Below are 20,212 nucleotides of genomic sequence, written 5' to 3' on the forward strand. Positions count from 1 at the left end.
GGTGTGGGAAGGCAGTGTGGTGTTTTCGGGGAGCAGAGTAAGGAGGGCCCCAAAGGCAGGAGTGGGTGGAGGCTAGCTGAGGGGCCTAAGCTGGGGAGACCATGGAGAGGCCATGGGACCCCACCCACACCATGGACAGGGCTGGCAGGAGATGGCATCCAGCCCCCTGGGGCCAGGGAGGTGTGGGTGAGCCTGGGTAAGGACAGGCTGAAGGACAAGACCTGCCCGGGCCCCGTGGCCTTTGAAGCTGAACTCCTGCCATCTACTCAGTCACCAACAGCTGGTGACACCACGCGCCTCCCCAGGGCCAGGCCAACCCCTGGGACTAGCGATTCTCAGCTGGTCTGAGAGCCTCCAGGGACTTGGCCCTCCCTGGCATGACCACAGTCAAACCTGCCTTTCCTAAGCACCAGCTTTATGGCCACTGCTGCAGAGGCGCCCAGAGCTGGGCCTCATCACTGGGCAGCTGAGCCTGGAACCTTCCACCCAGCAGACCCCTGGTGGCCCAGGCCCAAGCAGTCTGACTCAGGCTGGCATCTCCGTGGTGATACCCTGGAACGGGCACCCCCTGCAGCCTGTTGTCTCCCTCGCTCCACAGCCCCACCCCTCACCACCCCCAACACCCTAGCAATCTGGCTCCAACACTCTGGCTCCCATTCAAGGTAGGGGGGCGGAGAAGTGGCATTCCCTGGCCCTGGGCCCTGGTGCTCAGGGCCTTGAACCTTCTGCCTGGAGCCTGAATGCTCCCTACCTCCCTGGGGTCAGCCCCAATCCCAGCCCAGCTGGTGGCTGGGACTGGCCAAGGAACCTGCTGCTGAGGGCACTGGGGTTGGGCTTTCCTTGGCGCTCTGCACGCCGCCTCCTGAGCCAGGGAGGGAGGCCAGGCCACCTGTCTCCGCGATGGCGGGTGGGCATGTCGCCCTGCTCGCTGATGTTCTGGGCATGGGGCCCACCACAGCTCCATCCTTGGCAGCATAGACCGTTCCTCCGGCAGGGGTAGGGAGTGTCCTGGTCCTTGGGGACACTTTGATGCGGGTGAGGCCGAGGGGAGGGTCCAGGCAGGTCTTGACTCTGACCAAGATGGCCAAGCAGGCCCATCAGAGGATCCAGCTGGTTCTGGGGCCCCAGTGTCTGGAGGCCCCTCTTGGCTCCTCCGGTGACGATGGGACGACTCTCAGGGGCTCTGTCCTCTGGCGCTGAGGCACGCCGAGCAAAGACGCAAGGTCGGGTAGGAAAGATCCTTTTATTGGGGTGGACATGGAGCACGCACTAGTCCATGATAAAATGACTTAAGAGAAAGATCCAGAAGGGCTGACTTCTCCCCCTTACTCGAGCTCAGAGCAAGGTCTGGGCACAGAATAGGTCCCGGTGGAACTCGAGACAAGGCAAAGTCTTTAAGGACCGGACCGGGAGGTGGGCGCTGGGAGAAGGGCCCCCACCCTTGCCGGCCGGCCACAGCGGGGTCCCGGCTCTAGACCCTCGTAGACACGCTCCAGTTTTCCAGAGGAGAACTGGGGGGCAGGAGGAGGAAGGGGAGCGGGATGGGGGGAGGTGAGTAACGACGTTTTTGTCTCTGTTTTAAAGCGTCTACCAACATCACACTGCTGGGCCTGGCGTCCCCTGTAACCATCGCTTGGTGCGTTTTACAGCATAAATAAAAACTCAAGGAAAATAAATACATTGGCTCCTATGAGGTTGGAAGTGGTGTGGAAGGGGTATGGGCGGGCCGGCGGAGGGGAGGGGTGGGGGGCGCTTACACAAGGCAGGTGGGCGAGGAGCAGACAAGACGGGAGGCGCCTGAGGGGGGCGCGAGTCTTAAGTGTCCTCGTGCATGTCCGGGCTGTCGGTCCGGGCGACCTTGCGGGGCGGCGCCGAGCTCTCACCCTCTAGCTCCACTTGTTCCTGGTCTCTCTTCTTGGCGGCATTCTGGGGGGCAGGGGAGCAGAGTGGCTGTGAGCTTCCCCGAGGGGGGAGCGCCTAAAGTCTGAGGCTGCCTCTGCAGCTCCGGGGCTCCAGTGCTTCCCCGAGCTGGGCCTGGGCTGATCCAAGGCCCCTGGCCAGGCAGACCCTTCTGTCCCCTGAACCTGCCCTGCCAAGCCACTGGGGACCCCAGCCTGTGACAGGCATGTCACGGAGTCACCACGACGTCTCAGTGACCCCCACCACGTGGCCCATTTCTCAGAAGCCACTCACTGTGCCGGAGGGTGAAGGGCACTCAAGAGCCTCCTGGTGAGGCCCCCAAATTGCCACAGAAAAGGAAAGTGTGCTGACTTGGGAAAAGCTCTTCCCTCACTGGTGGGGAGCAAGGCTTGTGGAGCCCGGGGGCTGGGGTGTTCCGAGCAGTCACTGCATCATGGGGTCCCCTTCAACCTGGCCCAGAGCAGGCCACTGTCCAGTGGTCAGCATTAGAGGAAATAAGACCGCCTGACCATGCGGCAAGACTACACAGGCAGATTTTCAAGGAAGGAAAAAAAATCCTGTCCGAAAGACGGCCCTTTGTGGGGAAGATGACTTTTCACCTCAGCTACACACCCCAGTGGAGCCTGAATTTCTTAATCATGTGAGCATTTCATCATTGAATGAAGGTTAAGTAATAGCACCCACGTCCACCTGCCACTGGGGCCGTGCTCCCCACACCCTCTGGGGAGCCAGACCTCTCGGCACAGCTTACCAAGCTCCTGCCTGTCCCGGAGCACCAGAGCCCCAGGGCCTCGGCACAGCCCATCTCTCCTCCAGAACATTCTTCCCTCTCCTGGATCATCTGGCAAACTCCTACTTAGCCCTCACGGCCCCACCCAGCACTCACTCTCCCAGCCACCCGTGTTCTCCCCCAGCTCACAGGCCCTGCTGGGCACCGTGCTCCTCCCCAAGGCCCAGCACCCAACCCCCACGCGCCTTACCTTTTTGTCCCATTGCTGATGTAGGTAGCGCAAAAGAATGTTTGTTTTCTCTGTCACGATGACTGAGGAGGAAAGACAGACAAAGCTGCAGGAAGGAGCTGGCCACCCCGGCTGGCACCGCCTTCCCTTACATGGCCTCTGGGCTGTCACTGCTCTGGGTGGCCTCTCTGGGACTCAAGTCACACACCCAACCCAGGAGCAGATTTCTAGAAGCCAAACCCCCCCACCGACCTGAGCACTGCCACCACCAGCAGCCCGAGCCGGCTGCCGCGACAGGGTCCCGGCTTCCCAGGTGGAGGCCGAGTCTGGAGGGGAGCGCGGATTCCACCCTCAGGCAGGGAACGAGCCCCAGCCTGCCAGCTCCTATTTGCCCAGACAGACCAGGAGCACAGATCCACGTGACTAAGCCCCAGTGACCGCAGAGCGCGCCGAGAAAGGTCTGGGGTTCTTTTTCACAGTTAAAAGAACACACCAGGACCACGATAAGTAACCGTGAGATCCCCCTGTTCTGCGGGCTCCAGGCCTCTCCCTGCAGGTCCCTCTTCCAGACACTCCCTCCCCAGGCTGCCCACCCCAGGCTGGGATGGGTCCCCCACCCCACGGTACAAGTCTCAAGATCTGTGTCGTGGAGCCAGCGGGGCCCATCTGACTCGACGAGGGCAGACTGTAGATGCCAGTGGGGAGATAAGGAGGGTCCCAGGGCAAGGCAGGCTTCCGGCTGCTCCCAAGGGCTGGGAGTGGCCCAACTTCCCACAGGTCCCCTCTTGTACCACTCCATGGCCTTTCCCCTCGCCAGCCAGGATGGCACAGGACAGCAGCCACTTACTCTGTTCAGACGGGTACTCCCTAGTGGGCAGGTAGACTGAGGGACGTCGGTTCTGCAAGAGGGGTGGGAAGGCATGAGTTAGGAGAGTGGGCGGGTCTGCAGTCCCCACACACCTCAACTTGGCACCCTCACTCCCAGGCGGATTAAAAGACATGCAAGGATTTCGAGGCGGCTGGGCTTGAAGCTCGACCTCTGTTCCAGACAAGACTCTGACCCTTGGGCTGCACATCACCCCGACCCTTTCCCTCGAGGCAGCTTACGGCCTACGTACTCACCGAGGCTTTGCACACAGAGTCGGCATGAAATCTACTAAAATTGCTTTTGTTGTAGACAGGCAGTCCTTTCAGAAAATCTGCCTGGAAGACAGGAAGATGGTGAGTGAGAAACCGGGTGGCAGGCTGGGCCGCCCCCAGAGCACCTGCGGCAGGGCGGGCTACCAGACAGCTTCCGCTTCCTTCTTTCTGTCCCATTGATCACGTTTTCTAGAACTCGCCCTTGGGCTGGCCACCTGATGTGTCTACTCTTAGGAGCAAACAACCCCGGGGTTAGGGCACATTCTCCCAAGAAAGTGAAAGTGTTAGCTACTCAGTCATGGCTGACTCTTTTGTGACCCCATGGACTGTAGCCTACCAGGCTCCTCTGTCCATTGAATTGTCCAGACAAGAATACTGGAGTGGGTAGCCTTTCCCTTCTCCAGGGGATCACCGGCCCAGGGGATGAACCCACGTCTCTCGCATTGCAGGCAGATTCTTTACCATCTGAGCTACTAGGAATGCCCAGTCCTCACCCTAGCCCTGTCACTTTGTGACCCCATGGACTATACAGGCCACAGAATTCTCCAGGCCAGAATACTGGAGTGGGTAGCCTTTCCCTTCTCTAGGGAATCTTCCCAACTCCGGGATCAAACCCAGGTCTCTCGCATTGCAGGTGGATTCTTTACCATCTGATCCATAAGGGAAGCCCAAGAGTACTGGAGTGGGTAGCCTATCCCTTCTCCAGCAGATCTTCCCGACCCAGGAATCGAACCAGGGTCTTCTGCATTGCAGGTGGATTCTTTACCAACTGAGCTATCAAGGAAGCCCAAGAGGTGCGGGGAAATTGAGGCTCAAAAAGGAACAGATACGTATGTCAAGTCAGGAGTGAGCAGCAGGGTGGGGAACTGGTCCCAGGCCATCCGACTGCAGACCTGCCTTCTGTGCTTGTTGAAGATAAAACTCCTGGTCTCATCTCCATTTAGGCATCTCTAATAGAGTCCTGAGATGGAGAGAGACTCATCTGCCCTAAGACACCCCATGACAATGCACGGAGCTGGGGGAGGAGCCTGGGTGAAGGGGAAAGGGCAGCTGGGACTCAGGGGCTGCCTGCACGCAGGACCCGGACAGAGCCCAGGGTCAACCAAGCTTCCAAGTCTTGTGAAAACTCAGAAACCTAAGCTCCAGTCTGTCAGTGCTAGCTTCTTAAACATGGTTGAGCTCTTCGTCAAACACTGTGGGGACGAGGGTCAGTTCGGGGGCTGCTCCTGAGGTCCCAACATCCAAAGGCTGCTTTGTGAGGGGAGAACGCCTGGTGGGGAGGGTGGGCAGAATTCTAAAGGGAGCAGGTTAGCCACCCCTGCCCCCTCACACCTCACTACCTGGGGCAGGGGCGCAGGTGCCAGAAGCTTTAGGTCTGCAAGGTGCTAGGGAGCCAGCAACCGCATTCATCCACGGCCCTGACTCGTGGGAAGTCCTTTTTCCCTGGCATGCTGGCACCAGCTGGGTGCTCTGGAAGGGGAAGACCCTGACTCTGGGCGGGGGTCAGGTCTCTGGGCGCAAGATGTGAGGAACAAAGGCCAACAGGAGCTGTGTCCGCTTCAGAACCCGAGGCACAAGAGCCTTGAGGAGGAACGGCAGCTGAGAGCCTGAGGCAGCAACTGACGCCCAGCAGAGCAGGAAAGCAATACTGCCTTCAGGCCTGCAGGGGCACAGAGGGGGAGGACCAGGGCCCTCCCACGCTGGAGGCACCCCCTCATAGTCGAGGAAACGGAGGCAGAAGGCTCACGTGACACGCGTCAGAGGTCCCCCAGCCCCAAAGGGAAACACAGAGCTGGCTGAATCCAGGTTTGCCCAGTCTTGGAGGTAAAGCTCCTGCTCCCGTGACGCCAGTGCCCCCTCTTCCCCGCCTAAAAGCTGAGGCTCAGAGCCCGCAGGCCATGTGAACCTTCCCTTGGGTGCTCCTGACCCCTGTGGGCTGTGCCCTCGGGGAAGCCGCCGTTCGGGGGATTCCCCCATCCCGCTCTGGGGCAGGCAGGAACAGAGGTTTCACCTCGTGAGACCAATCTCTCCCCCTGCTGGGCCTAGGCAAGACGGCAGCGGGATGAGCCTCCTGCTCCCACCCAGAAGGCGGCCCTCATATCTGATATGAGGCGGCCCTCATATCTGAGTGACCTACTGCCCAGAAGTCAGCGCAGAGCCCCTCACACCTGCCTCCCCTTTCCCAGGACACCTGCCTCAGCTCAGTTCCAGACCATGGGATCTGCTTCATCCACCTGGCAGGCTTTTCTCGGGACCCAGCCATGTGGTGGGCCCCACGCCAGGCACGAGGGCACTGCAGGGAGCCACAGCAGTCCTACCCCCGGCCCCCGGGAACAGCCAGTGCACGGGGACACGGGTGCGGATCAAAGAGCGTGTGGTGAAAGCCGAGCGGCCACAAGGACAGGGCACCACGAGGTGCCACGTGAGGCTCCTGACAGCGGAGATGGGGGATGGCCCAGACACAGTGATGCAGGCCTGAGACCTGAAAGGACGGGACGGGGTCCCCCTCCACAGCCCCGGTGGGGCTGGGCCCATGCCAGCCTACTGCCACACCCCTCCCCAGCCTCAGTCACCCTCTAGCAATGCCCCTCCGTTTTCCACGGGGGAACACCCACCACCCTCTCCAGCCAGCTCAAACCCCCTCTCCCCCTTACCTCTCCCCACACCTCGGGAGCCATGATCACGCCCACCCCAACAAGGCCATCTGTTTACACACCCAGCTCCTTCATGGACTGTCCCCTCCCTGAGGCAGAGCGCAGGGTTGGCTCAACCCTGGGCCCCTCACAGGGCTCACACAGGACCGGGTGGCAGAGTGGTGAGAGGCTCCGGAGCCCCAGGCCTGCACTGAATGCTGGACGGGCCTCTCCCTGGCTGTGTGACCTGAAGCGGGTGAACTCCCAGCCTGGCTGTTCCTGCTGGGAACCAGGGTTGTTCTGAGCTCCAGTAAGACAACATGGAGAAATAGCTTTACCCAGAGCAGCCCTGAGGTGGTAGCATCAACTGAGCATTATTAGCAGCAATGTGTCTGTGCTGAGTAAATTAATGCAGACAGGGGATGGCCTGTACTTCCTGTTAGCTGAGCAGGAAAATGAAGCCTCAGACACAGGGAGAAATCCTCACCTCAGCAAGACAAATCCCAGCTACAGCTGGGCCCAGAAGCTGTCCACTGCTTCAGCAAACACTCACTGAGTATCTGTGTGCCAGTCCCTGTGTGGGCAGCCTGCCAGTGACCCAACCAAAGCAAGATGAGGAAAATAAATGGTGTGCAGAAAAAAGAGAGACATGGGGGTCTCCTGCAGTCAGAAAGGGGCCCTCCGGCAGATGATATTCCTGGAAGGATGAGCATTCCAGGCAGGAGGAGTAAGAGGTGCAAAGCCCCTGGAGTGGCAGGGACTTGGAAGGTGAAGATGTGGAAACAAGGCCACAGTGGCTGGAGCTCAAGGGGAGAGGAGAGAAGTGGGTACAGATGAGGCCACAGAGGTAGGCAGGGGGGACTTTGGAGGCTGAGGGGGGAGGTGGGTTTCACTGGGGTGACAACAGGAAGCTCCCGGAATGTTGTGTGAGCGAGATGGTGGTATTATCTGATTGATATCTTTAAAAGCGCCCTCTGGTCCTTGGTGCATTACAGACTCAATGGGGCAGGATGGAGGCAAGGAGACCAGGTAGGAGGCTGGAGCAGGTGTTCAGGCGGGAGGTGGCAGTGCCTGGACCAGGGTGGGGAGCCGTGGACAGATTCAGAATTCGTTCTGGAGGGTGAGCCAACAGAACACTCTTTAGGGACTGAACGCGGGCAATAAGGTTGCAGCGAGCAATCGAAGATAACGCCCAGGCCTGGGGACCCACCTGCTAGGAACCAACTTACCACTTTTCCATACTCTTTCTGACAAGAAGTCTTTTTTTGCCCATCCCCCACGACATTCTAAGAACTACACCTTGTGGGCTGGGACTCTGAGTCCAGGGACAGTGCTGTTTGATTTGCCCTGACAAAAGCTTCCATCACCTTTGTCAGCCCTGAGGATGCCAAATAGTGGGGGGAATGGAGAGGACTTCAGCCCAACTCTAAGGCTGAGTCCCACTTCACAGGTGAAAAGACTGAACCCCACAGAACCACCAGACACAAACCCCAGGATGACTGAGTGGCCCAAGGCGGGATTTTAACCTCCCAACAACACGCTGGCATCATCCCCACTTCAAGATGAGGAGACAGCTGGGAGAGAAAGTCACCATCCCCGAGTCACCCAGCTTATCTGCTGAGCGTTTACTGTCCCAAGCCCTTTAAGACGTCAGTTCCCTAAATTATCACAGCCCGATGAGGTCTGGACTATTGCTACCTCCATTTAGCAGGGAAAGGGCCTGGTGATTAGAGAGATAAAGTTGCTCCCTCTTCCAGCTGGTCTGGGCCGGAATGTCGGGGGTGGGGTTAGGGCTCTGAGAGACCAGGGCAATTCGCGATGTCGCACTTCCTTCGACGACAAAGCCCCGCATGTCACTATGTCAAGCCCCCTCCCCTCCTCGACGCTCAGGCCGGCCTCCCAAACCCTCCCGAACTGAAAAGGCCCAGGCTCGGGGCGCGGAGTACTAGGCCTGAGTTTGGGGGTCTGGGGGACCCCATCCCCATCCACCAGGCGATTTCCGGGGGGACCCGCGACCCGGAAATGAATGAGTTGTCAGGGCCTGGAAGCCTAAAAAAGGTCAGGGGTCGAAGATGGAGCCAGGGTGGGGTAAGCAGGAAGCTCACAGCACGGTCCGGGGGGGATCGAAGGTCACAGGTCAGATGGAGGGGCGGGGCCGGGCCAGAGGGGGCCGGGTCAGAGGGGGCCGGGTAGGGCGGTGAGGGGCCTCAGGGATTACTGGAAGTGGGTGGGCCCGTGGCGCCATTTTGTCGAACGGAGGGGGAATACGGCCCTGTCGGCCGCTCTCACCATCTTCTGTTTCCTCCGTCACCGCCTCAGCCACCGCCTCAGCCGCCGCCACCGCCACCACAGCCGCCTTCTTAGCCGCCGCCGCACAGTAACTTCCAGCCACTGCGCAGCCTAAACTGATGGTGCGACCGCCCTTCCATCATTGGTCTGCCCTCTGGCTCCGCCCCCAAGTTACGCGGTCTTTGCGCCCCACCATTGGCCAGATCCAGCTAAACCACGCGCCCATTGGTCGTCACGCCTCCTCCTTCGTGGTCAAGTTACATTGAGAGAGCAAAACCCCGCCCGAGACTTGCAAGCTGTGAGCGGTGAAATCGGAAACGGGTGGAGGCCGGGTCCCCAAAGCCCCTTGGGATTTGTAGTCCGCAACACCCGGAGGTCCCGCCGCTCTCTAACATTTGCTACGCTTTTTCACATGGTGGTTCATGGAGTTCTCACAGCAGCCCTGGAAGGATGGGCACCCGCCGTAACACTCCCAGCCTCCTACCCAGGGTTCCAACCTTTAGGTTTCCGCATATCTAAACTTCCCCGCTAGTCGTTTGACTATCTTTGAACTGACGGAATAGACTATCTCTGAAACACTTCCCGTGGCTCCCCAGTAGCCCAAAGATCCAGTCCCGCCTCCTTGCCCCGAAATTCTGGGACTCTTCGGCCTCCTTCGTCCACATTTTATCCTGACTCGTCCAATCTCTCCTTCTGGACCACCTTCTCGAATAAGCCTTGTCTTACTGCCTTCTTCCCAAGGCAAAGTCCAGTGCCTCCTCTGGGTTCCTACAATCCTCACGATCATCCTCCCAGCCCTGACTCCACTGTGCACTGGGTCCAAATTGCCTGGGTATGAATAAGCCCCACAAAACCACCCCCAGCCTGACAGCCTGGATACGAGGACTTTTTGAGGAAGTACTCAATAAGTTACGGAATATTATTACTCCAACAACATGGAGAAGGAAATGACAACCCACCTCAGTATGTATTCTTTCCTGGAAAATCCCATGGACAGAAGCCTGGCAGGCTATAGTCCATGGGGTTGCAAAGAGTCGGACTCAACTTAGCGACTAAACCACCACCAACAACATAGCAAAGAAGAAATGAGCATCTCATTTTAAGGACGAATCTACTTTATTTTTGGCCGCACCACACAGCATACAGGATTGAACCTGCCCCCGTGCAGTTGGGAAAGTGGAGAATCTTAACCACTTGGGAAGTCCCAAGGGAAGTCCCAGGGAAGTCCCTTTTTACAAGAACCAAAAGAACCTCAGAGGGCTGTCTTGCTCCAGATCACAGTGCCCATCCCCAAGGGGCAGGTGGAGGGTTCAAACCCCTCCCACCGCTCACAAGCCTTCCTAGAACTTGTGAGAATTATGACATTTTATAAGACAAGTGAAAATTTGGACATTTATTAGACTTTTAACAACATAAAGGAATTGTTGACTTTTTTTTTTTTAATCTGTGAAAAGTTTTGTTAATATGTATTAACGGAACCTTATTTTAGAGAGGTGCTTTCTGAAATATTTAGATCTGCCTCACAGGAGAAGGTAGGACAAGTTGTGAATACAGCTATGTACTGGGCTACAAAAGTGTTCACTGTACCATCTGTGGACTATTGCCCCAAAGTCTTCCTAATTCAAGAGTGTAAAAAGGCACTCTGGCAAGGTCTGACTTCCCATTCCCTCTTCCAGAAATCTACAGGAGGATTCATGTCTGTCCCAGTAGTCCCTGCTCCCCAATTCAATTCAGTCGCTCAGTCGTGTCCGACTCTTTGCTTCTCAGCTCTCCACAAAAACGGCCGCAGGCTAAGCGAGGGAAATGCTTTAACGGGGAGATCCAGCCGCCACGTCGCGCTCCTCAATGGCTCAACGATTTTCGACCCTTGTGCATGCGGCGAAGAATGACCTGGACGCCGTTTGGCGTGCTCAAGCGCCGGATCCAACCATGCTTATTCTTGCGTTTGATGTTGCTTGGCTGATACTCGTTCCCGCGCGTCCTGCCCCTGGTCTGCTGCATGGCGGGGAGTCTTCGGGTGTCAGGGAGCCCCAGCCAGGCCCGGGGACCCTGGAGCCACCTGCGGGAGCAGAGAGAGAGAAAGGTCAGAGGGGGCGCTATGTGACTTCCGCGTGGAGTTCAACCTTTCCAAGCTTCGGCCGGGAGGGAGCCTGGAAGGAAAAGGTACTCGAGGAGTTCGCAAGGCACTGGAAGGTCATGCGATTGGTAAATAACCTGGAGGCAGCCCTCGACGCCGCTCTTACTCCCAGATTTGAGAAGCTGTCCCCATGAAGACTCACCTGCCACCCAGCAGCCCCGCTGACCTACTGACGGGGCCCAACAGGCAACCCACCGATCCGACCGAGAAAGCCATGTTCAGCCGCAGCACGCCGTCAGTTTCCAGCTATTCCGCAGCCTATAGGCTCCGCAGCTGCGGAACGAGGGCTTCTGGGAAATGTAGTTTCTTCTACAGCAGAGCCCACATTTCCTTGGGCATTGTAGTCCTACGTAGACTCACCGCACCTCTGGCGTGAGCATTGCCCGCAGGAGAGTGTAGTTCTTCTGGACCAGCAGGCGGCACGCGAACGGCGCCTTCTCCGCATGCGCTTGCCCACAAAACATTATTTCCCTGAGTCTGCTGGGAGTTGTAGTTCCTTCTTTTGTAGACCTGCAGAGGGTGCCCGGGGGCGACGGTGGTGCAGCTGGTGGCAGCCTCAGGAAACGACTGGTTCAATCTCCCATCCCCAGCAGGAGCAAGGCAGATGGCGCACAGCTGGCTGGCAGCTTTCCTTTCTCCTCAGCCAAGTCTCCGCCCCTTGGAGGGGAGCCCAGGAGGTCTGAGTTGGAGTTGGCTGGATGTCCTTGGGGTGGTCATTCAATTTCTCAATCTGCAAAACTCAAGGATTGCAGGCTTGCCCTTGATGGTGCCCCCGTTCAGTCTCTATTTTCCTAATGCTCATACCTGAGCTCTTTCCCTTCTTATGTACCCTCTATGGCGCCCCATTGTCCCAGGGAAAATATTTGACAGGCATTTGAAGCCTGCCTTCGACATACACACACACCCTCCCTCCTTTGCTTGGTGCTCTCCCGTTCATCTTTTAAAAATCCTCTTCAGATACTCTCCTTTCCCCGACTCCAGTCCCTCCCTCTGGTCCAACCCGCCCCCACCCCGCAACATCACCCACCTTGGGGAGGGGGCGGGAAATTTTTTTTCTGCATGAATAAAACTGTAGTCTCCCAGGAGCACCCTGAGTGGGCAAGAGTGGGTGGCTGGACCTAATCCAGCTCTGGCAGCAAATTCCAGGGGATAGGAGTGGGCAAGGGATGGTTAACCCCTTGTCATCTGAAGCCCATCCTACCTGCACCATCATTTAGCAAACCACTACAGTACGACAGCAGTACAATAATAATGTCAATAACGTATGGAGCACTTTCCTCGCTAAGTGTTTTACCTGCCTAGCAAACTCATGCGGGAGAGGGAATTAATTTCATAAAGAAATAAATGGAGGCTCAGGGAAGAGACTTGCCCAAGGTCATATATCGGCAAACGGCAGAAGCTGGATTTGAACTGTGGGCTCTCTGGCTCCAGCTGGAACCAGAGTCACCAGTTAAATTGACCAACAGTTAAAATGGCCTGTCTGTGACACTAATTCCTAATAGCCCCAAGATACCTGTTTAATGGTTTAAAGAATAACTATTTACAGGACTTGGAGTCACACAGCCGTAGTTCCAAGTCCCATCTCTGCGCCTCCAGCTTACTTTGTGACCTTGTGCCCTTTATGAGCGTGTTTCCTCGCCTTTTGAAATTTCCTTTGCAAATTGCAAAGATCTGCGAGGTTGTAGAAAGAAAAGGTGAGCTTAGAGAAAGGGGCATTGGGGCGACGTTTAGAGGAGACAGGCCAGTACGGAGGCTGAGGCTAGCCGAGGAAATCCTCTTTGCAGCGAGGAGGGCTCCGGTTGCTACCTCCCAGGGGCCCGGAAGTCCTCAGGTTCCGACCCCTTCTCGGCCTTGGACCAGGCCCAATCTCTCCTTCCACCTCCGTAAACCCCCGAGGGGGGCGGGGCCGTTGCCCCAAGAGCCCGCCCTAATCTCGGAGCTTCCGAGTCTGATTGGCAGTCTAACTAGGCCAGGTCAGTTCGCAGCTGCGATTGGCCGAGACGCCAGTCAGTCGGCTCACGGTCCCGCCCGGGGAGACGCTTAAAGGGCCGGCTTGCTCCGAGGTAGCGGGATGTCCCCGCGCTGACCGCCCCGGGCCCGTGCCCGCCCGCTTAGACGTGCCCGGCCAGACCCCGCGCCACCATGTAAACGGCGCCTGCAGGCGGACGCTGGTTTCTCTGCCCGGGACCCCTCTGCCCTGCCCCGGGTCCCAGGGCCCTCGATGAGGTGAGCAAGGAGAGGGCCGTGGGAAAGGGACATTGAGGCCCCTGGATCTTTCACTTTGGAGGAGGTGTCCACAAAGCCCGCCCTTGGGCTCTTAGAAAGCCGCGGTGCCCCAGTGGCCTCGATCCCGCCACCGAGCTGACGGGCAACCAGGAGCTGAGGGCCTGGCTCCGTGGAGGGGGGCTGGCATGGCGCATTTGCGCCCCCCTCCGCAATCCCGGGTTGGAACCCCGCTGGAGGAGGGGGGCGCGGCTTGCTCCCCCTCCACCAGCAAGTATGGGCTACCGCAGGCTGGATTTTCGGCGTTCATTATCCCCGCGGAGCCCAGGATGGGGACGGGGAAGGGTTGGTCCCATCATCAGGGCCTAAACAATGGGGGTGTGCTGCACGGGTATCCCCCTCGAGTTATGTAACTGCCTGCAGTTGCCATGGCCACGGCGCGGGGGGCGGGGGGTGGCCCAGGGAGCGGGGATGGAGGCCTGGAGGCCCCCAGCCAGGGCTCCATCCTCACCTCCACCACTGGAGGCTGTGTATCACGTTCCCTAGAATCCAGGATACTGACCAGTGGGGACAGAGCAGCTTCTTCCCAGAGTGTCTGGGCCTCAGCTTGCTGGTCTGTGAAACAGATCCATTGCACCCATGATAAGGCCTTCTGGAGCTCAGTCCTGAAACTCCTCTCTCAGGGCCTCAACTTTCAGAAACCACGTTTAGAGGCCTGGGATGGGGGCTCATTGTTGGGATCTGCATATTTTTAAGATATCTTTGGAGCCTTCAAGTTATGCTGGTTTAGTGAAAGTGAGTTAACAAAAGAATGCATGAGTGAATGAATGGACAAGTGAATGAACGGATTTAGGAAGGCAGAAGTTAGAAACCTGAGCTGGAGGGTCCTCAGGGATGCGTCACATTTGCCACAGTGTCCCCTCCTCCAGGAAGTCCCCCAAACCCCAATTCTACCACCTTCCCCATGGATGCCTCTTGGTGTCAGCCATAGCCACAGCCTTCTCTTTGAGGTAGACTAGGCTGACCCACGGGACTGGCTGACTACCACACAGGCACTGACCAGACAAAACATCTCAGTCCGTGCCTGGTTCTGACTACCTCTAAACTGGGGCCTAGACAGGGCCTCCCAGTGCAGCTCACCCACCCCAGGTATAGAGAGTGGGTAGTGTGGGCATGAAGGGCTTCCTATTCAGACAGCCTCTGACCTGGCTGTCACCCACACTCACAGGACACACCATGCTGACCGGCGTGACCGATGGGATCTTTTGCTGCCTGCTGGGTGCGCCACCCAACGCAGTAGGTCCCCTGGAGAGCGTGGAGTCCAGCGATGGCTACACATTTGTGGAGGTCAAACCTGGCCGTGTGCTGCGGGTAAAGCATGCGGGACCCGCTCCGGCCCCGACCCCACCTCCACCACTGTCGGACGCCGCCCCGGGGGACCAGTCCGGCTTGGTCCGCTGCCAGCGCAGAATCACCGTGTACCGCAATGGGCGGTTACTGGTGGAGAACCTGGGCCGAGCACCACGAGCTGACCTCCTGCTCGGGCAGAATGGCTCTGGGGAGCCACCAGCCGCCCTTGAGGTAGAGCTGGCGGACCCAGCGGGCAGCGATGGCCGCTCGGTCCCAGGCAGTGCTGGGAGCGGCAGTGGTGGACGGCGGCGGCGAGCCCGACGCCCCAAGCGGACCATCCACATTGACTGTGAGAAGCGCATCACCAGCTGTAAGGGCGCCCAGGCTGACGTGGTGCTCTTTTTCATCCACGGTGTTGGCGGTTCCCTGGCCATCTGGAAGGAACAGCTGGACTTCTTTGTGCGCCTGGGCTACGAGGTGGTGGCGCCTGACCTGGCCGGCCACGGGGCCAGTTCAGCGCCCCAAGTGGCTGCCGCCTACACCTTCTATGCGCTGGCGGAGGACATGCGTGCAATCTTCAAGCGCTATGCCAAGAAGCGCAACGTGCTTATTGGGCATTCCTATGGGTGAGCCAATGCTGCGGCGGGAATGGGGGTGAGGGGTGGGGACTGGCAGGAACCACACCCACTCACCAAATTTCCCTTTTTGAAAAATCCCACTAACATCTACAACAACACATGGACTCCTGCCACCAATACTGTTGTTTCACACTGTTTTAGGGCAGTGTCTCAATCCCTGAACTAGCACGATGGTCTAGTGATGACTGTGACAGTCAAAATTTCCTGTAGATAGTGCCAAGGTCCTCTGGTGGGCAGAATCACCCCTAGCTGAAAACCGCTGTCTTCTATTAAATCCAAGAACTGGTTGCTCTGGTGACGCCAAGGGCTCTAAGCAAAGACCAGTTGGAATCTCATAATCTTTGTTTACAAGGGTACAGTTTACTTCAATTCACTCTCCCTTAAGGGCTTCCCAGGTGTCACTAGTGGTAAAGAACCTGGCTGCGAATGCAGGAGACGTAAGAGACTCAGGTTCAATCCCTGGCTTGGGTAGATGCCCTGCGTGAGGGCATGGCAACCCACTCCAGTGTTCTTGCCTGGAGAATCCTCCCAGACAGAGGCGCCTGGAGGGCTACAGTCCACAGGGGTGCAAAGGATCGGACATGACTGAAGTGCCTTAATATGCATGTGCTCTCCCTTAAAAGGGGTGGTAGATAATACCACCTGGGCATTTAGATGAGAGCCCACATCATGGAAGGCTCTGGGTCTTGGTGTCTGATCGCTGCCAAGTGGTACCCTTCCGTCCTTACCCAGGATGAAAGGCAGGGTCTGATCAGCCAGCCAGGTTGAGAGCTGTTGTTTTCGAAGTTGTAGTGCATGCAATTAGACAAGAAAAAGAAATGTTACATAAAAGAAAGGAAGGCCAGACTAGGAAGTAGCATAGCTCCCATTTGTTTATAGGAAAACATACCCCAAAGTGGTTGCTTACAATAATGACTCCTCCATTAAATGACCACCCATGTGTGCAAACTCCTGTGACCCCATAACAATCCTATGAGGTCAGCACAGGTTCTGTGTCACAAATGTGGAGATGATATCTCAGAGGGGTTAAGGAGTTTGCCCAAGTCACTGGCACAGTCAAGTCCATTTGACTCCTGCTCGTATCCTGTCCCTCTTTTTAGCAGGAGTTGGCAAACTTTTTCTCAAAGGGCCAAAGAGTAAATACTTTAGGTTTGCAGGCCTTATGGTTGGTCTCCGTTGAAACTTCACAAGCCTACCACTCTAGAAGGAAAGCAGACATAATTGTAAACAAATTTACAATTGTTTGGGTGTGGCTTTGTTCCAATAAATCTTTATTTATAAGCTATTTTACACATTACCAGAATTTTAAAGTGAAGTTTAACAACAGAAACAAGCAGCTAGCCCTCAGGCCGTCATTTGCCTAAACCCTGCTTTCGGGGTAATGAGAGGTACCTGCAGGCTTCCACCTTGCATAAAGCAGGCAGATTCGACAAACCCAGAGGCTGATAAGAGAAGATCCTTAAAGGGAAGGTCAAGTGAAATGAGTCGTTCAGCTGTGTCTGACTCTTAGTGACCCCATGGACTATATAGTCCATGGAATTCTCCAGGCCAGAATACTGGAGTGGGTAGCCTTTCCCTTCTCCAGGGGCTCTTCCCAACTCAGGGATCGAACCCAGGTCTCCCGCATTGCAGGCAGATTCTTTACCAGCTGAGCCACAAGGGAAGCCCGAGTGTACTGGAGTGGGTAGCCTATCCCTTCTCCAGCAGATCTTTCCAACCCAGGAATTAAACCAGGGTCTCCTGCACTGCAGTCAGATTTAAAGGGAAGGGATACACTGGAAACAGTGATGTTCTCTGAGAAGCCAAAGGTTTTGTTTAATCAAATAGCTTTCCCAACACTTGATAATAAGTAATTCTTACCTCTTTGGGAGTTATGATGACTTTGAGGATCTGATAAAAGTTCTGTATGTAGATCCTTTCTCCAAAAGAAAAAAAAAATCTGCCTTCAACACATGCACGAATGCACACACACACACACACACACACACACACACACAGTCACACAATTTCAGGGCATTTGGGTTGCCCCTCCCATCCCTCACCCCCATGTGGTGCTCATGGACCCCATGGGAAGAATCTTGGCCTTCAAGGACCTGCCTCTGGGTGAGGGGAGGGCATTCACCCTCTCGCTGCTTGTGCCCTGCTGACCGCTGCCTTTTGACTCTCCCCACCATCCGCCGGCGGGCAGTGTCTCCTTCTGCACATTCCTGGCACACGAGTACCCGGACCTGGTGCACAAGGTGATCATGATCAACGGCGGAGGGCCCACGGCCTTGGAGCCCAGCTTCTGCTCCGTCTTCAACATGCCCACGTGCGTCCTGCGCTGTTTGTCGCCCTGCCTGGCCTGGAGTTTCCTCAAGTGAGTGACCCGGCCCTGCCCTGACATCTCCCCAAGTTGGACGGGAGGGGAGGCTATATGGCTGGGGCTGGCATGGGGAGCACCGCTGGTGGCTGAGATGGCCTGAGGGCTCCAGCAGTGCTCCCCACCCACCCCCACCCCCAGGGCCGGCTTCGCCCGCCAAGGGGCCAAAGAAAAGCAGCTGCTGAAGGAGGGCAATGCGTTCAATGTGTCTTCCTTTGTGCTTCGGGCCATGATGAGCGGCCAGTACTGGCCCGAGGGCGACGAGGTCTACCACGCTGAGCTCACCGTGCCGGTTTTGCTCGTCCACGGCATGCACGACAAGTTTGTGCCAGTGGAGGAAGACCAGCGCATGGCTGAGGTATGGCACCCCAGTCACCACACCCCTCAAATCCCCCCTGCACACCCCAGGGGGACTCCGCTCTGTGCTCCAGCCCCAGGGACATCAGACCTTAGATTGAGGGTCAAAGGTAGAATCCAGAAGGTGGGGCTGCCTGGGGCAGGAGGTCGGATTATGTGCTGTTCCCTCTGCCCACTAAAAGGCACCCTTTGTCAGACCTCCCTGACGATCCGGTGGTTAGCACTTCACACTTCCACTGCAGGGGGCATGGGGACCCTTCATTGGGGAACTGGAATCCCACATGCCATGCGGTGTGGCCAAAAAAAGAAAAAAGGCGCTCTTCACAGTTGGGATTTGTGATGGGCAACAGAATCCTGCAAGAGGGCGAGTGGGGGTCTTTAGATCAGATTCCCCAGAAAGGGTCTTAGGATCCTTAGTGCTTAGAATAGCTCTGCACCATCGGTTCTTAACCAGGGATGATTCTGCCCCACAGGGGACACTTGAAAATGTCTGCAGACATGTCTTGACTGTGGGCGAGGGAGGTGCTTCTGGAACCTGGTGGGTGGAGGCCAGGGATGCTGTTCAGTTACCTACAGTGAGCAAGACAGCCCCACTGCAGAAAATGACCCAATGCCAAGTGTCTACCCTGTGGAGATTGAGAAACCCGACCTTAGCATGAGAGACTCTGTCCGTCTGTCACTCTCAGTGAGTTCCCACTGAGATGACTTTGCTCCCTAGAGATATTTGGCAGTGTCTGATTTTATTTTAATTTCATTATTATTTTATTTTTGACCATGCTGTGCAACTTGTGGGATATTTGTTCCCCAACCAGGGATTGAACCTGAGCCCTCAGTAGTAAGAATGCAGAGTCCTAACCACTGGACCACCAGGGAATTCCCTGGAGAGATTTTTGTCACACTGTGGTGGGGGAGTGGGATGCTACAACTGGCACCTAGTGGATTGGAGCCAGGGGTGCTGTTCAACATCCTGTAGTCCCCATCTCAGAGAATGACTCCACCCCAAATGCCACGAGTGCCCAAGTTGAAAAATCCTGCTCTGGACGTATTGTAGGCACTTAAGAAAGGCAGAATGAATGAATACTGAATTAGGCCCCAGCAGGGTGACAGGCCAAGCTTAGGCAGCACTAGTGGTAAAGAGCTTGCCTGCCAGGAGACTTAAGAGACACCAGTTCGATCCCTGGGTCAGGAAGATCCCCTGGAGGAGGGTATGGCAACCTGTTCCAGTATTCTTGCCTGGAGAATCCCATGAACAGAGGAGCCTGGCGGGCTATAGCCCATAGAGTAGCAAAAAGTCAGACACGACTGAAGCGACTTAAAACGCGTGGAGAGTGACAGGCTATCCTCTAGCTCCCCCTTGTATGGAAATGAAGGGATACAGGGTAGATTGCAAGAAAGACTTCCTGATGCTGCAGGCCATACATAGGTAGGGGTTGAGCGGCCCTGAGCTCCCGGGCCCTGGCTCTGGCCGCTCTGAGCCGGCCTCCTCTGCAGATCCTGCTCCTGGCCTTCCTGAAGCTCATCGATGAAGGTAGTCATATGGTGATGCTGGAGTGTCCGGAGACCGTCAACACGCTGCTCCACGAATTCCTGCTCTGGGAGCCCGAGCCCTCGCCCAAGGCCCTGCCCGAGCCCCTGCCTGCGCCCCCAGAGGAAAAGAAGTAGCCACTGAGCTGGCCGGGTATCTCTTAGTGAGCCGAAGAACGGGAGGAAGAGTCCCGAAACCGGCTTGGGTCCTGCAGCGCGGACCAGGTGGGCGGGCCATTCGCCCCAGTGGGCGGAGTCGGGTCAGGGAGACGGCCCCTGGCTGGCTGGGACGGACGACGCGGCATTCGTGGGAGCCAAGTGGACACACTGCTCTTTTCTAGTCCTGCGGGGCCCATCGGTGTTTCGGGGCTGCAGCAGCGACCCCCGCGGAGGGTGACCTTGTACAGAAGCCCCCTCCCCCACAATGCCAGGGCCGAGGCAGGCTGCCACCCCGCTGTCTTCCGTGTCCGCCGTGCTTGATCCTAGGACCCACGAGCCCCGCGGGGACTCTCGGGCCCCCCGCCACCATGCCCGAGACCCCTGATCCCCCATTCCTTGGCGCTGGGAGCTATTGTTGCCCAAGTGGGGAGGGCTTGGGAGGGGGCTGGAGCCACCAAACCTGCACATCTCTTATAGTAACTCAATAAAAAGAAGTGACAATCTGAGCCTCCAGACTAATG

At 57.0% G+C, this 20,212-nt stretch overlaps 3 protein-coding genes and 1 non-coding gene across 4 annotated transcripts; 1 reads left to right on the forward strand and 3 right to left on the reverse strand.

Annotated features, from left to right (window-relative positions):
• Positions 1-1,224: 1,224 nt before the first annotated feature.
• On the reverse strand, positions 1,225-9,059 carry DDA1 (DET1 and DDB1 associated 1). Its single transcript, XM_004008433.4, has 5 exons — positions 8,942-9,059; positions 4,002-4,082; positions 3,727-3,778; positions 2,901-2,962; positions 1,225-1,926 (listed from the first exon to the last, which is right to left on the reverse strand). The coding sequence occupies exons 1-5, from the start codon at positions 8,942-8,944 to the stop codon at positions 1,816-1,818; spliced, it is 309 nt and encodes a 102-aa protein (XP_004008482.1). The 5' UTR covers positions 8,945-9,059; the 3' UTR covers positions 1,225-1,815.
• Positions 9,060-10,035: 976 nt separating this feature from the next.
• On the reverse strand, positions 10,036-11,315 carry MRPL34 (mitochondrial ribosomal protein L34). Its single transcript, XM_004008434.6, has 2 exons — positions 11,221-11,315; positions 10,036-11,000 (listed from the first exon to the last, which is right to left on the reverse strand). The coding sequence occupies exons 1-2, from the start codon at positions 11,292-11,294 to the stop codon at positions 10,784-10,786; spliced, it is 291 nt and encodes a 96-aa protein (XP_004008483.1). The 5' UTR covers positions 11,295-11,315; the 3' UTR covers positions 10,036-10,783.
• Positions 11,316-13,116: 1,801 nt separating this feature from the next.
• Positions 13,117-20,197, forward strand: ABHD8 (abhydrolase domain containing 8). Its single transcript, XM_027969450.3, has 5 exons — positions 13,117-13,304; positions 14,530-15,277; positions 17,478-17,648; positions 17,793-18,009; positions 19,500-20,197. The coding sequence occupies exons 2-5, from the start codon at positions 14,538-14,540 to the stop codon at positions 19,668-19,670; spliced, it is 1,299 nt and encodes a 432-aa protein (XP_027825251.1). The 5' UTR covers positions 13,117-13,304; positions 14,530-14,537; the 3' UTR covers positions 19,671-20,197.
• TRNAK-CUU (transfer RNA lysine (anticodon CUU)) lies at positions 18,809-18,881 on the reverse strand. The gene has a single exon. It is a non-coding gene; the product is annotated as a tRNA-Lys (tRNA).
• Positions 20,198-20,212: the final 15 nt, after the last annotated feature.

The sequence above is a fragment of the Ovis aries genome, chromosome 5 (assembly GCF_016772045.2).
Source record: "Ovis aries strain OAR_USU_Benz2616 breed Rambouillet chromosome 5, ARS-UI_Ramb_v3.0, whole genome shotgun sequence".
Taxonomy (NCBI): Eukaryota; Metazoa; Chordata; class Mammalia; order Artiodactyla; family Bovidae; genus Ovis; species Ovis aries.